We start from the raw sequence: 16,435 nt of genomic DNA, 5'->3' as shown, positions 1-16,435 counted from the left end.
ATACTAGACTCCTTCTTCGAAAAGGTACAAGTTTTCTACCCCTTCTAGATCGGGCGAATACTAATTTGTCGTAGAGGAAATTGGGTGTTTGTGTCACAATGATCTTATGCAGGAATTGTAGAGATCTGATTCTGAGTAAATTGTCAAAACTACAGCCATAAAGGGAATTCGCCATGGTGGAAATATGTTGATTTCTTCTTACACCATAGACATACCGAATAATGCTGTTAAAAACTACATTCAATTTCCGTTGGCTTAGTGAATCGCAGTTCGCAAACAGTTCACAGCCATAGATCAAACCAGGAATTAGAAACATCTTCGCTAATAGAGTCCGAACCTCAATAGGTGTATAAGAGTGTGTGATCCACAGTGTACGCAGCTTTGCATATGTCTGCCCTGCTATAGCATTCACATGATTAGACCAAGTCAATGAGCTATTAAAAATTACACCTAAATTCTTCGCACTAGACACAATATCAATCTTCTGACGATTTATAGTGACATCCAAGTCTCGTAGAGTAAATCTTTTACTCTTGTGAAAAACAATAATTTTCGATTTATGAGGATTCAGAAATAAACCATTTGCTGTGGCCCAGTTATAAACACGTGAAAGGTCCTGGTTGAGTTTTGTAACGCATTCACCAATATCATCAACAGAACCGCTAAGAAACAACTGAACGTCATCAGCATACATGATGATCTGACTGTGGACTAGCTGGCTTGGAAGATCGTTTGCGTAAAGTGAAAAAAGAAGCGGACCTATTATAGAGCCTTGGGGAACCCCCTTGGGCACTATTATTGACTCTGATATGGCATCTCCTACGTACACTGACTGCTGCCGATTACTGAGATACGATTGAAAAAGCTTTATAGAAGTATCACTGAACTTGAAGAATCTTCTGAGCTTCCTATATAGATTACGATGATCAACCGAGTCGAAAGCCTTTGAATGGTCAAGAAGGACGAGAAAACTAACATTACCATCATCAATTTTACTCCTTATCGATTCCGAAACTTCAACTAATGCACTAACGCAACTATAATGAGCTCGAAACCCGGTTTGTCTATCAGATAACAGCGATTCCCTTTGGAGATATTCAGACATTTGTCTATGTAAAATCTTTTCGAAAACTTTCGAGAGGTAGCATAATATCGAAATCGGACGAAAATCGCCATTGGATTTAGGGATAGGAATTATCTTTGATCGTTTCCAGATACTCGGATATCTACTGGAGATTAGAATTGAGTTAAAGAGATGAGTAAAATAAGGTAGTAGGTAAGGAATCAGTATTTTAATAAATCTTGGGTCAATACCATCAAGACCAATGGCATTAGACTTCACTGACATAAGACTATGTATAACTTCATCGTGCGATACACATCTAAACTCAAAACTGCAGTCAACATGTGTGTTGTCCACTACCCTATTAGTGACTTGATAGAAAGTGGTGTCTATATCCAAGGTCGGAATATTAACAAAAGATCTATTCAATTCGTTGATATCTCCATGGTAGGTAGAAATCGCCTTGGATTTACCAACTCCGATATCATTTATAACCTTCCACTTGCTTCTCGTGTCTAACGCCGAATAATATTTGGATGAAAAATATCGTAACTTTGCATCATTAATAACTTTATTAACCTTATTCCTGGCCGTGCGAAATTCTTCCTGAAGTTCAGGAGTCTTAAAACGTTTCCACCTAGAGTAGGCTAGGTCCCTATTTCTAATGAAATTTCTAATAGTGGAATTAAACCAAGGCTTAGTGTTTGATCTTTTCATGTGTGTCACAGAGAGGCAAACAAAAGTAAAGAGTAACATCAGCATCGCGTTTGAAAGAGAATGTCCCTGTTTGTATTAGCCAAAAAATATAAATATGATAAATAAAATTATAAGAAAAACAAATTAAAAAACTCTTTGGAATATTAAGTTGTAAATTCGATAATACATACAAAATCAGGAAGATTATAAACAAGCGTACTATAAGTCTAGCTATGAATTTCTGCATGAGGTATTTCTTCCAAAGCACGTAAGTTATCAATAATTTTCGGATGAAAAATGCATATCGGCTCGTTGCTATCAAAGCGTTTAATATAAGCAAGTCCTCGAAATGTGAAGTTAGGAGAAAATTGATTGAAAATTAATTTTCGATTCAGAGTTATATTTGTTTATACAAATAAATTTTGTTACGACTTCAAAAAGAAACCGATCGTGACTTGTCAAGAACCTGGGGAATGCAATTCCTATCTGATATAAATAAAATTTTAGTTCCAGCTTATAAATGAATGTAGTTCAAAAAACATAATAATTTCTTAGTGGAGAGTAGATAACGGACCATTAAATTCGAAAATGGTATTACATACGCACGTTAAACGTCCAAATGATCTGCTAATCTATTTTCAAATAATAAATTAATCAACTTATGCGAGGAAGTCTAGTCCGAATATATAAGATTATCTTTTGGCGGGTATTTTTTATTTTAAATCATTAGACACATACAGACAAATTGTTTTCTGCTATACAAATTGTTTAAATTAAAACAACAAATTTTTCTATAAAGCCTAGTACTGACTTCATTCACAGCGAAAATGCCTGTTAAATTATTGCGAAATCCGAAGGGCTCTTTCCATGTCAGAACACTAAAAAAAGTCAAACAACAACACAGAACAAATACAACAGTACTGAACTACAGTTGATTCGGCCCAATTCGTGAGCATTAACTTACATTGTCAATTAAAATTAGGCGAAATTTATTTATCCTGATGCAGCGACATGTCGCTACTATTTTGCTCACAGAACTCAGTACCACTTGTACGGAATTTGTTAGTATTATCTTTGTCACCATTTTTATACCCACCACCGAAGGATGGGGGTATATTCATTTTGTCATTCCGTTTGCAGCACGTCGAAACATCCGTTGTCGACCCTATAAAGTATATATATTCTTGGTCAGCGTCAAAATCAGCGACGGTCCATATTTGGATATAGCTGCCATATAGACCGATCCTCCGATTTAGGGTCTTGGGCCGAAAAAAAACCAAATTTATTATCCGATTTTGCTGAAATTTGGGACAGTGAGTTGTGTAAGGCCACTAGACATTCATCTTCAATTTGGCCAGATCGGTTCAGGTTTAGATATAGCTGCCATATAGACCGATCTCTCGATTTAAGGTATTGCGCCTATAAAAGGCGCATTTATTGTCCGACTTTGCCAAAATTTGGGATAGTGAGTTGTGTTAGGCCCTTCAATATTCTTCGTTAATTTGGCCCAGATTGGACCAGATTTGGATATAGCTGCCATATAGACCGATCTCTCGATTCAAGGTTTTGGGCTAATAAAAGGCCCATTTATTGTCCGATGTTGCCGAAATTTAGGACAGTGAGTTGTGTTAGGCCCTTCGACATTCTTCTTCAATTTGGCCCAGATCGGTCAGATTCTCGAGTTAAAGTCTTGGTTTCATAAAAGACGCATTTATTTTGGCATAATGAATTATGTCAGGCTTTTCGACATTCGTGTCGTATATGGTTCAGATCGGTTAATTTTTAGATATAGCTACTAAAAAGATCAATATTTTGTTATACACAATCGAACAATGACAATGATTTGAACAATGGTCCAAATCGGAACATATTTCGATGATGACGAAAGGTGGTTTATACCCGAGGTCGTGGGTATCCAAAGTTCGGCACGGCCGAACATAACGCCTTTTTACTTGTTTTATAGTGTGTTTTGACAGTTGTTCGTTTGAAAAGTAGAAGTCAGTACAAGTTTTAAAATCTTAAAATTAGCTTAAAGACATTATTTTGAAAAATGCAATGTAACTTGGGGTTGTTTTAGAATACAAGATTTGGAATTTGGGGAGACGATACAAAAAGCCAAAAATAGTTCTAAATTTCATTAAAATTTTACTGGAAAAGTACTCTGAAACAATTACAATAAATAGGCTAGCATACACATAAACTCACAAGATCTCACTCAGTATGATGACATCTGAGAGGCTGGTACTTTATTTGCTTTTCGAGATATTTTTCGCTGATTACATTTTCTAGATAATGGATTTTGAAGCAAAAAAAGTTGCTGATTTCCTTAAGTAGGACATACCCTCAATACTTTTGGTAATTTTTTAATAAAATTGTTATTCTATTTTGAACCGATAAGTGGAGCGGACGTTTTGTTATTTCACCCCGCAAGAATTTTCCTGTAACTCGTAATAGGTCATTATTTTTGGAAGAAAAATTTAAGCCACTCAAGGATAGCTGCGATAAAGGTATTCATTAGGCGGTTGATGATCTGCGTCTGTTGCCAGTTGAGCTGCAGATCTAGAGCCCGGGAGTAGGCTTAGAATAGACTCCAAAGACCCAACAGCTGCGGTGGTGGTATCAGGTCGTAGCATGTTGTCTGCTACTGAATCCTCGACTGGTGGAGCGGCTGCTCCAGGCTTCACTAGCCGACAGATGACTGGTCAGCAGCGGCTTTTGACGAAGACACCTGTTTCGAGTCTTAATGACAAGACCAAACCTATTTTTTCTTCGCATGCCTATAATTTGCCTTGGCTAATAGGGAGAGAGACCTAAATTGGGCTCGGGAATTCGCCGCACAGGCTACCCCAAAGACTACACGTCTGGATTCGGAAACTGCACCGCAGTCAGCTAAAAGGATGCGGTCGCCTGGAGATCATCCCATGCCTAAAAGAACTGGTGGGAACAACAGTAAGATTGGTCCTAGAACCTTTGCTGATGTCGCTAGGAACAGTTTGGTGATGGAAGTTGTCGACCAGGGAGAAGAACAGGGCTGTATACCTAGGATTAATTGGAGTGGGATAGTCAATTGATTGTCATCACTATACTCCGACGTCCTTGTGGAATTTCCTGGTTCTCCTCCAGTTTGTGACGATACAGGCTGGTATTGGGCCGATACAGACTAATTGCCTTCGGGGATCAACGCTTAATTGAAATGTATCGTTGTGCGCTACTAAAGATTGGTGAGATCTGGCCTGGTGCAGCACTAGATTTAGTCAATTGGGAAGATATTCCTTCTCGACCAATGGTGCATGCTTGGAAATTAAAGATTTCCTCAGTCGATCTTGGAAGACTAAGGGAATGTAATCCCAATCTTTGAACCACCGACTGGAAGATTGGTAGATTGAATGAGGCTGATGGTGACCGGGGACATGCAGTATTCGTACTAAACTCTGGTTGTCTTGCAAACCTCAACAGTCTTAAGGGGTGGTATCCTACTGAATTAACAAGTTGAAACTGAAGGTCTATGGAAGCGGTGGGGGTTGGGGAATCAGGAGACGACTCAGAAGTTGTTGCTGAACACTTGGCTGAGGAACTATCGACCATATCGCTAAAGTCTGGCGTATTGCAGAAGACTGAAAATCCTCCTGCCACAATCGAGACAGGTGGGGATGGGATCGAAACGGAACCCGAGAAGCCCTGTGTGGGTGGGTCACAAAGTTGGATTGGGCTCAAGGTGTGCGCCGGCGGGAAGCATGGAACTCAGAAAGTTCTTCGACAGCAGCGGTTAGTGAAGCACCTAAGGAGAAATCGTCTACACTGTAAGTGTCCAGTGTCCTGAAGAAGAGTGGTTCCACAACTTTCTCTCCTGCCCCTGGATGCGTGAGGAAGCTCATCATGACAAGTTCTATCGAATCTTGTCAGTATGAACTCCTGGTGGAATCAGAAGACGAGGCTAACACAACAGTGGTGGAAATACTGAATCCTGACTATGGCCCGGTTTCTACAGATAAATCTCCACAATGGAAGGCCACTTAAGCGGCACTAAAGGTCCTCCTGATGTTAGGGGGATTTGACGTGGTTCTTATCTAGGAACCATGTGTGTGTGGAGGAATGGTACGTGGATTAAGAATTCCTGGATTTTAACTTCTCAAGGGTACAGGAGTTGGAAGATACAGAGCCTGTATTCTTGCAAAGAGTAGTCTAAATGTTTTCCGCCTGTAAACCTTAAGTATCTGGTTGAAGTCACTGTAGGTAAGAAGTGATTATAAGTTGCAATCTGGCGATTTGGCAACAGGCAGGAGGTACTAGATATTACCTTTGTATCGGATGATATAGGTGGAAGAATATGGGACTGGCAAGATGATCGTTATATTAGTTTCAGCCTTGGAGAAAATATTGATGTTGTGGCCCCTCGGCTAACCAGAAAAGGAAGTGAAGATTTAGACATAGTGGTCAAGTGGATTAAGAAGGCCCTGAATGACACGCTTATGTCAGCATGCCCTAGTGCCAAGCCAAGGGGCAAACAGGGACCGCCATGGTGGACCCCAGAGCTGGTTGGTCTGAGGAAGGACTGCAGAGAACTCTTCAACAAAGCAATAGCCACAAGAGCACCACACGATTGGGACATCTATAAGGCTGAACTAAGAAAATTTTAAGGCGAGGTTCCGAACAAATCCTGGGTAGAATTTTGTAGCTCTGTGGCGGATATATCTTAAGCCTCTAGGCTAAGGAAGATTCTGTCCTTGAGACCTACTACGGTGGGGTATATTCAGAAGTCAGAGAACGTATGGACAATGTCTAGTGAGGAAACACTAGGGCTTCTTGTTGATACACATTTCCCGGGAATTCTCCAACGGACAACGTGTCGCCAGAAGAGGTTATCACTGGTATGCATTCGTTGAAGTCTATTAGGGAAATTGTGTCTGAGCCGAAAATCCTTTGGGCGATAAGAAGTTTCGACTCCTTTAAGTCGCCAGGCCCTAATGGTGTATCACCGGTTGAATTACAAGCTGTGTCTGATAAACTGGTTCCATGGCCTGGTTATATATACCTGAGGGATGGAGGGACACGAATGTCATTTTCATTCCGAAAACAGGAATACCCTACCACACGAAGGCAAAAGATTTTCGTTCTATTAGTCCGTCATCCTTTATGCTGAAGACTCTAGAGAGGTTGATAGAAACATATCTTAGGGCAAGATCCTTGGAGATCGCCTGTCGCGGCAGCAGCATGCATATAGCAAAGGCAAATCCACTGAAACATCCCTTCACGACCTAGTCGACTATATAGAGGGTTTTCTCGCTGTCAAGGAATATACAATGGTAGTATTTCTTGACATTGAAGGTGCTTTCAATATTGTAAAACCGACGTCAATCATGAAGGAGTTGGAGTTTCTAGGCATCAACTCCGCCGTAAGAAAGTTTATTAATAACTTACTTACTAAAAGATGCATTACGGCATGCTTGGAATCTAAAAAGATGGGGCTGCAGAGGAACACCTCAAGGAGGTGTACTATCTCCTCTAGTTTGGAATATAGCCTTTAATAATATATTATTGTCTCTGGAAGACAAATGTGTAAAAGTGGTCGCATATGCTGCTGACGTGGCAATTGCGGTTAGGGGAAAGTTTCCCAGCACTCTTAGAGATGTAATTCAGAAAGCTCTACGTGCAACAGCAAAGTGGGCTACCGAAAGTGGTCTGGGTATAAATCCGTGCAAGACAGAAGTAGTTCTTTTCAGCAGGAGATACAAGTTGCCTACAGTGGAACCTGTCTCCTTGGGTAGAGAGAATGTACCGTTTACAGAAAGCGCAAAATACCGGGATGTTTTGCTGGACAGGAAATTGAACTTCAAATCCAATCCTATACACCTGCAGGAGAGCCATTGGCAAAAGTTGGGGTTTAGACCGCGTATCATGCATTGGGTATATACTGCAGTTGTCAGACATATACTATATAGTGCTGTGGTCTGGTGGACGGCATCTCAAAAGTCCGATTGGAACTACGATATTCCTTGTAACGGAAGTTAAATTCTATACGGATGGTTCCAAACTTAACTACCAGGTGGACTTCGGAGTTTACTCTAAATATCTGGAACTGGTCATATCGAAAAGGTTACCCGACCACTGCAGTATGTATCAAGCGAAGATACATGCAATTAAGGAAGTGGTGGAATGGCTAAGATATAATGTCATAATGACAATTGGCATAAATATATTGTCAGAGAGCCATTAAATCCCTGGAGAACGTATTTCTGAACACAAAAACCGCCTTTGACTGTCACAGATATCTCAACGAGATGGCTGAACAGTTCAAAATTCACCTTTTCTGGGTGCCGGGCGACAGAGATATTCCAGGGAATTGTAAAGCCGACAAGCTTGCGAGGGAAATTGGAATCTGTGGGTATGCCTCTAATGACATGTGAGCTAAGTTTTCAGGATAAGTCCCGAAGGATAACGAGTGGTAGATGGTCACAAAGAGGGGGATGTGAGCACTCCAAAACTACGAGCCCTAATCTAGACTTGAAGAGGTCTACTGCTTTGCTGTCATTGGCTAGAACAGACGGCTTAGTCATTGTGTCCGTCATGACAGGTCACTGTCTTATCGGAAAACATGCTGACAGACTAAAGGTTGTCAGCAACGACTTTTGCAGAAGCTGTGAGGACATTGAAGAAGCAGAGACTATAGAACACCTTCTGTGTGTGTGACCCGCACTAGCAGTCAGAAGGAGTTCCACTTTTGGTTCTCTCTCTGATTTAGCGGATGCGAACATTAGCAAGTTATTGGGCTTTTTAAAGCGATCTGGATAGTTCAACGGTAGAAACTAGAAGGCATCTTCCTTGTTCTGTTTTTGTGGTACCATAATGGACGAAAACGTCTAAGTGAGTCTGATGGCAGACTGCCCCTTAAACCAAACCTTACTTATACTATCATTTTTATTTTCGTAATGTTTCAAAAAAGTAATCGCGGAAAAAAGGGATTTCAACGGTGAAAAACTATCATAGTACCAGCCACAAGGCACAAAAGAAACCGTAGCCTTTCGATCAATAACGAATGGAATTGATGGAAAGAGAAAAGCATTTCGCCTCTTATTCGAAATTTTGAGACTAAAATAACGAGAGATCAAAATGATATGTTTAATTATACAAATTTTTGAAAAAGTCAATTTTTTCTGTAAAAAAGTCGACTTTTTGATTATCAGAAAAAGTCAAAAAGTCGAATTTTCAATTTAACTTTCGATCCCTAAGTGAAACGAATACGAAATTTGGAGGATTTTATAACGAGCATGAGGGTACAAATAGACGATTACAGATCAGCCGATTTTGATCCATCTTGTTAATATCAGATAAAAAGGAATCAAGAGTAGGTTATGTTAGGTTGGAAAGAGAGTGCGGATGTTAATCCGCCCCATGCCATTATGAACATGCACCTAAGCCAATAGTTTGTGCTTGTTGTGCGTTCTAAAAACTAAAAAGTAAGCTCGAAAAGAAAATTTTTAAGTTCGGAATTCCGTGCTATTTACAAAATCCTTAACTTTTTTCCATACCACTTCCCTTAGTTGGTTCATGTCTGGTATTGTGTCCCCACCTAAGTGCCGGTGGCTCTTAGGGGCGAAAGTCGGGCAATGGCATAGTAAATGCCCCAACGTCTTCCCCACATGCCCTACACATGGTATCACTTGCCGCACCGATTTTGAATAAGTGAGCTCGTAGTCCTATGTGTCCGTTATGATACCAATAGCTATACTGACCTCCTTCTTACATTCTTTCAGTATTAGCCTCGTTTTCCCACGATCTGGATCCCCCATAGGATTTTCGCCGTCCTATCGACTGTTTTGCTGCTCCACAAGGTTGCATGCGCATTCGTCGCCCACGCACTCAACTCGGACTCGAATGGTTTCGGGTCAACCAAGCTTATTGACGGCAGCCCTATGGCCTTCACCGTCAAATTGTCTGCCCTTTCATTACCCCTTAATCCGTTATGACCCGGCACCCAAACGATGTGGATTTTGCCATCCTCAAAGAAGGCGTTTATCTCCTTCACTGCAAGACTGTTCCTGATCTTACCGACCTGGTTGTTATTGCCCTAATAGCCTGTTTACTGTCCGTGAAAATGTTCACAGTCTATGTTCTCGCGTTAGCACAAGACCAATACACGGATTCCGTGATCAGATCTCAGTCCCTGGGTTCTTAATGTAGACCCCCAGGCCCACTCTGTCCTTTAGCTTTGATCCATCCGTGAACCATGATCCTCCAGATGGAATCAAGGGTAAATAATCGAATAATTCTTATTGGATGCGTCTATAGACCAAACCGCCATATTCAATTTGATGATCTGATAAATAGCCTGCCTGCTACGCAGTATAATGATGTGATAGTTGGAAGTGACTTTAACTCTGACTTTATCCATCCTAGTAGAATCACTTAGTTCTATTGGCTTATACAACGTAAACTGTACCATACCTACCTCTATGCCTCAAGTAATAATACATTGTTGGACATTTTTATCGTCACTTACCAAGGCGGATTTAACAAGGTGGTTTCACACGAACAACTGTTAACAGCCGTTAAGGTTTGACGGGTTTAATATGTCCGTTTTTATTTGCATTCTCTTTGTTGTTATCTTCTTTCTCGCGTATTCTCTGCTGATGTACGCATAAGTATACACAAACTCACACAAATTTAATTGTGTGTTGGCAAAACGTCCATCAGCTGGATGGAAAAATGGCGGATTGCACCATATGATTTGTGGTTGTTGTACAAATGAGACCACCTTTAATTGTTTCGCCATGGTGACTAACATGGACAACGTTTTGTTACATGATCAAATGAGTTGTCATTGCTGCTCTTAACATGACTCAAATTTTTCTTTACGTATGATATTCCAACCCCGCCACCAACAGAGCCCATCCACTTTTACAAATTTGAAAACTGGGTTGTTCTACACACATGTCGGAATATCTCAATATAAATTGGAATCGAATTTCGGGTTTCTTACAGTGGATGAGCAACTCGCATTTTTAATTGAAAAGTACCACCTATTGATGAAGTACCATCTATTAATCTCTTCTGTACTTCAACAAATTTTTCGAAATCGTCAAAACCATAAAGAATGGTTTAATCAAAATGTTAAAGCAATGACTGAAAAAAGAGACGTGGCTTCCAAAAGGTGGAAAAAATTGAAAACAGAGCGGTTTTACGATGAATTTCGTCTTATAAGAGCAGAGGTTAATAAGTTGATACAGAGGTCAAAAGCAAACTATTACCAAAATATGCTCCAAAGTGAAATAAATACTAAAAAGAGTGGAATACCATACTCGAAATCTGTTGTAGAAATACTCCAATCGATATTTACTTGTTTAGTTATTATTATAATCAAGTATGCTTTTCCTATACATATATTATTTTGATCAAGTACGTTTTGTTTTCCTTGCATTGGTGTATAGAAATATTTTTCAGTTTTTTTTTTAGTCAGTCTTAAATAACCCACCTTTGAATTCTGTTCGTTTAATAAATCTTCAAATTAATTTTTACTAAAATAAATTTGTCAATCCCGTGAATTCTTAATTACAAGAGGTTATGGGCGAAATCAAGGAAGTTCATGGAATTCCCCAGTTTAACGGCCAGGGATTTGATGATTGGCAATTTAGAGTGAAAATTCATTTGGACTCTCTGGATCTGTTGGAAGTTCTCACCAGCGACCCTCCAGATGATGCAACTAAAAAAGTTGAGTTCAAGAAAAAGGACAAAAAGGCAATGGACAGAATAGTGAGTTTCCTACATGCGGATTGCATTAGTTTTGTGCGTGACAAAGAAACAGCAAAGGCTATGTGGCAAAGCCTTCAATCTGTTTTCGCGAAGAAGTCTGTAACGAATCAAGTTCTAATCAGAAAACAATTGGCCAAGATGAAAATGAATGATGGAGACTCAATTGTAAGTCATGTAATGGCATTTGAAAATTTAATACGAAAGCTGAAATTGTCCGGAGCTTGTGTGGAAGAAAGTGACGTTTTAGCACAACTGTTCTTGACGTTGCCCGATAAATATGACCCCCTGGTTACAGCTATGCAAAATATGGAAAATGGGCAATTGACATTTAACATTGTGAAAGAGAGACTCATTTCTGAAGAAGCAAAGTTCTTGGATCGTGATCAAGCTAATGTGGAAGAAAAAGCTGCGTTTTCAAGTAAGAAGAATGCTTTTCGAAAATTCAATTCAATTTTTTTTTTTCAATTCATTTATTCATCCAATCATTAAGGTACTATTTACAAATTTAATTACAATAGTTTATGAGATCTATCTTAATTTAGATATTACAGCATATAATTCTTGTGCGTTTGTTTCAGGTACTTGTGATTTTAGGCAATGAAAGACATGTTAAGGTAAAAATTGGGATAGAAAAACCTTATCTAACAAAAATAAAGGGATTTTCAAACATAATTTGGAAATTTAATGCTTATAACTAGGTTATTTATATACAATAATCTACTATAAACAAAATTTTTCCCAGTTTGTTGATGAAATAGTTATACATAATTATTCTATGCATTCTCTAATTATTTCATAAAAAGAGTTTCTTACTTTTGTAAAAAAATTTAAATTTTGTCTTTCTATGAAATCGCGATATTTTTCATAGCCAGTTTCATCATGTAGAGATTGTGTTGGGAATCTCCAGTGTTTATTGTGTATCATTTTCAAACATTTGTTCTGAATGATTTGCATTTTTTTGATGTGGCATCTAGCAGCCTTATACCAAACGGGTGATGCATATGATAAAATAGGTCTAATGACGCATTTATAAATAAGATTTTTGTTTTTCAGATTAAGTGGTGAGCGACGATTTAATATGGGCCACAGTGCTCGCAATGACTTAACCGCTTTTTCGCAGGCGCTATTTATATGTTTGCTAAACAGAAGTTTATGGTCAAAAGTAACACCAAGATATTTAACAATCTTTTGTATCTCTATATTGTTTCCATTAAAAATAATTGGACGGGCTGGATTCCTTTTTGGGGATTTATTATAGGGAAATATTATAGCTTGTGTCTTCGCATGATTGATTTTAATTTTCCACTTCGTGAAATATTTGTTGCAGCTTTCTAAACTTTTCTCCATCTTTTTGAGTAGTGCACTGGTAAGTTTGCTGCTCGAGATTAGTGCCGTGTCGTCAGCGTAGTAGGCAACGTTGAATGATCTAGTGTGTTTGAAGTCAGATGTGTACAGAGAGTATAATATTGGCGATAATATTGAGCCTTGCGGTAGACCTGCAGGGATACTTTTGAACGATGAAGATCTGTTGTTGACGGATACACAGAAGCTACGATTTTCTAAATAATCGGCAATAATTTTGCACAAGTATTCCGGAAAATTCATGGAAATTAATTTATAGATTAGCCCATTGTGCCACACAGTGTCGAATGCTTTCTCGATGTCTAACAAAACCATACCTGTGGACTTTTTGCATGATTTGTTTAATAGAATTTTATTGCAGATCCGTTTCGTTTGGTGGACTGTGCTATGGTCTCTTTTGAATCCAAATTGTTCTTTAATTATAAGATTATTTGCTACAGCAAATTCGTTCATTCTGTAGAGAATACATTTTTCATAAATTTTGCCTAGATTACTTAATAGACTTATAGGTCTGTAGCTGCTGGGATTGTTCCTGGGCTTGGAAGCTTTATGTACAGCCACAACTTTAGCTTTTTTGAATTCCGACGGAAAATAATTTAGCTTCATACAACTATTAAATATTCGTACTAGAAGTTTGACTGCTTCTTCAGGCAAATTTTTTAGCAAAATATTGGGAATGTTGTCCAGTCCTGGAGCTTTCGTGGCTTTAATTTGGAGCAGAATAGATGTTAATTCGCTTTCGGTAATAAGCACCACATTACTCCCATCAGGCGGGTTTGAATTGAAATTTTCCACAGTTCTCAAGATATTATGTTCTGAGGGATGTTTGTAATTTTGAGTAAGTATATGACTGTTTAAAAATGTGTTAGCAAGAATTTCAGCCTTTTCTTCATCTGACACCAATTTATCATTACCAACTTCAAGGGGTGGTAATTGCATTTTTCGTTTTCCTCTCAGACTTCTACTTACTTTCCAAAATTTTTTGTCTCCTGGGGTCATGTTCTCCAGTAAATATGACCATTGTCGGTTTCGCTCTTTATTTATTTGCCTGTTTATCGTCTTAGTTAAGAACCTGATGCATTGATTGTATACTAACGTGGCTCGATCATCAGAGGAGCGATTTGCCTTTCTCTTGAATTTATTCCTTTCACGTATATTCCTCATTGTACAAGCTGGAAGGGAAGCTACTTTGGAATGAAATTTTCGAGGAACTGCTCTATCTCTTGCTCTTAGAATCAAATGCTTAAATGCTTCTAATTCTCTATTAATGGCACATGTCGTGTGGTAAGAATTGGTCGAAAATCTAATATGACTACGGACTTCCCGCTTAAATAATCTCCAATTGCATTGCGCGTAGTCATAACCACTAGTTTCAACAGAATTGAAGGCTGAACATCTTATAGTACACATGACTGGGCGGTGATCTGATGGAATCTCATATCCCAGGGTTTTGAGATGCATCGAGAGAGAGGTGTTACTCAAAACTAAGTCTACAGTAGAAGGGGTTCTATTGTTTTGGTGTGGATAGAGAGTGGGGCTGTCAGAATGAAAAACGAAGAAGTTGCACTGGTGTTGTAAAGAATTTAGAACGGTGCCTGCGCGATTATTTGATTCACACCTCCATGAAGTGTGTTTCGAATTTAAATCGCCAAGTAGAATAAATTCTCTACTGCATTGAGTTAAAGCTATCACGTCGTTCTTAAAGTTGGCCGTATACCTGGGGCAGTAAGCGGTGCATAAAACTATACGTCTCTGATTTATTGTAACTTCTATTGATAAGTTCTCAATATTTGTGGTACGCGTTAATGGTAAAAGTCTGTGTTCAATAGACCTATGAACCAAGAGAGCCACACCTCCTCCTCTTGTATCAGTTCTATCGTTTCTGTATAACAGATAATTGCAGAAGTATGGCCTGTGGTCCGAAGTGAAAAAAGTTTCATTAAGTGACGCTACATGAATACTGTGCTTTTCAAGTAACACTTCAAATTGCTTTAGAGTAGAATAGTTCGAAATTCCATTTGAATTCCAGTGAAGAATGCGAAATTGCTGATTATTTAATGTCATAAGCGTGTTTTACCATGGACATTACTACATACATTTGCTGCACCTTATTAGTGCATTGACTAAGCTCACTAAGAGCTGAGTTGAATATATCAAACAACTCATCGATAGAAAAGAGATCATTTTGATTGTTATCTCTTAAATGTGCTGCGTAAGAGCTTCGTTCATTGCGAAGACTATTAAAGTTATTAGACGGGTTTCTGCTGGTGGTAGTTTGCTGCTCTGGGACGTGCGCAGTTCTACGAGGCGGTGGTGATTTTCTCTTACGAAAATTTGTAGCTCTCTCTCTGATCTCTAAATAATGAGCACGGTGTGGGCAATTGATGTCATTGGCGGAATGATCGGTTCTCTCATTTCCGTACTTTTTGCAATTAAAGCAAGAGAATGCTGCAGGTCTCTTGTCGTTCTTTTTGAACGGACAGTTGTCGGTGGGATGATTGTTCGCACAAATCATGCATGCCGAACGTCTGTTGCAGTGCTCCCCTCCGTGGCCATACATTAGGCAGTTCCAGCACTGCGTTGGTTTATTCTTTTGTTTTGGTTTTTGTTTTCTCCACGATACAACAACATTTCTAATTGCGTAAATGTTTTGTAAATGCGCTGGGTTGAAATTCTTTCGTACAAACTGTACTTTGTAAACGGCGTCGTCTACTGAGCTATACTTCGTATTTATCTCTGTCACAGAGGTTGGAGTGAGGTTGTAGTCTTTAAGGTCTTCAATGATTTCAGACGTTGGCATTTTTGGCAAACCGTGAAGAAACACAGTGTATGAACGATTTTCCCTTGAATTGAAGGAATGGAATTCTATGTCACTCTCTTTAAGAGTTTTTATACAAAAGTCATATTTTTCACTATTTTTTGGAAAGATCTTAGTTCCAATAGATGTACGTTTGAAAACACAATCGTTTCCCAATAAATGTTGAATCTCTCGTAAGGGGACTGAAGCGTCAGCGACAATTGGAGGGGGTTTTGGTACCCTTTCCTCGTCTACAATGTTTGACTCGATGGCCACTTCCATGTCATCTGGAGTGGATAAAATGCCGTATCTGTTTCGGCACGTAGTGGTGGCTCGGTCAGAACCAGTAGTACCCCCAAACGTAAACATTGGTTTGGGGCGCTTAAGAACGTTAGTCTTGCTCTTGAAACGAGCGCCAGACCTGGCCGGCCCTCGGGCCATGATGGATTTGTTTAACTTGTTTTCCAAAATTGGATGAAACTCGCGTAACCAATTTTAAGCAAGAAAAAAAAAATAGAAACTTAACGAGAGTTTTAAGGGAACACAGACTATTCGCAATGACACTGCTTTTATTCTTAATGCGCTCTTTAAGACCGTACAGAACGAAAGCCGAAAACGAACTCATGCTTTTCGAAAAGCCAAACCCCGATTTAATGGAAAATGTTTTAAATGCGACAAGTTTGGGCATAAATCTAAAGACTGTTGGCAAAGAGAAGCACGATCTGCAAAGACAAATACGAAAGCAGTCGCGTTTATGGCGTACAGGAATA

General features: G+C 39.1%; 1 protein-coding gene across 1 annotated transcript; it reads right to left on the bottom strand.

The window, feature by feature from the left end:
* Positions 1–14,918: 14,918 nt before the first annotated feature.
* On the bottom strand, positions 14,919–16,106 carry LOC131996945 (uncharacterized). Its single transcript, XM_059367149.1, has 2 exons — positions 15,818–16,106; positions 14,919–15,745 (listed from the first exon to the last, which is right to left on the bottom strand). Exons 1-2 carry the CDS (start codon positions 16,104–16,106, stop codon positions 14,919–14,921), a joined length of 1,116 nt encoding a protein of 371 aa, XP_059223132.1.
* Between the last annotated feature and the right edge of the window lie 329 nt (positions 16,107–16,435).

Source organism: Stomoxys calcitrans, chromosome 1, assembly GCF_963082655.1.
Source record: "Stomoxys calcitrans chromosome 1, idStoCalc2.1, whole genome shotgun sequence".
NCBI classification, from domain to species: Eukaryota; Metazoa; Arthropoda; class Insecta; order Diptera; family Muscidae; genus Stomoxys; species Stomoxys calcitrans.
Note: the sequence above shows the minus strand (reverse complement) of the source record. Positions and strands in the feature narration are given on the sequence as shown.

Excerpts from the sequence above, each read along its gene's own strand:
- LOC131996945 (XM_059367149.1), bottom strand. The coding sequence starts at position 16,106 with ATGGCCCGAGGGCCGGCCAGGTCTGGCGCTCGTTTCAAGAGCAAGACT. Across the intron at positions 15,746-15,817 it reads AAACGATTGTGTTTTCAAAC|AGAGTGACATAGAATTCCAT; the intron begins GTACATCTATTG and ends AAACTCTTAAAG.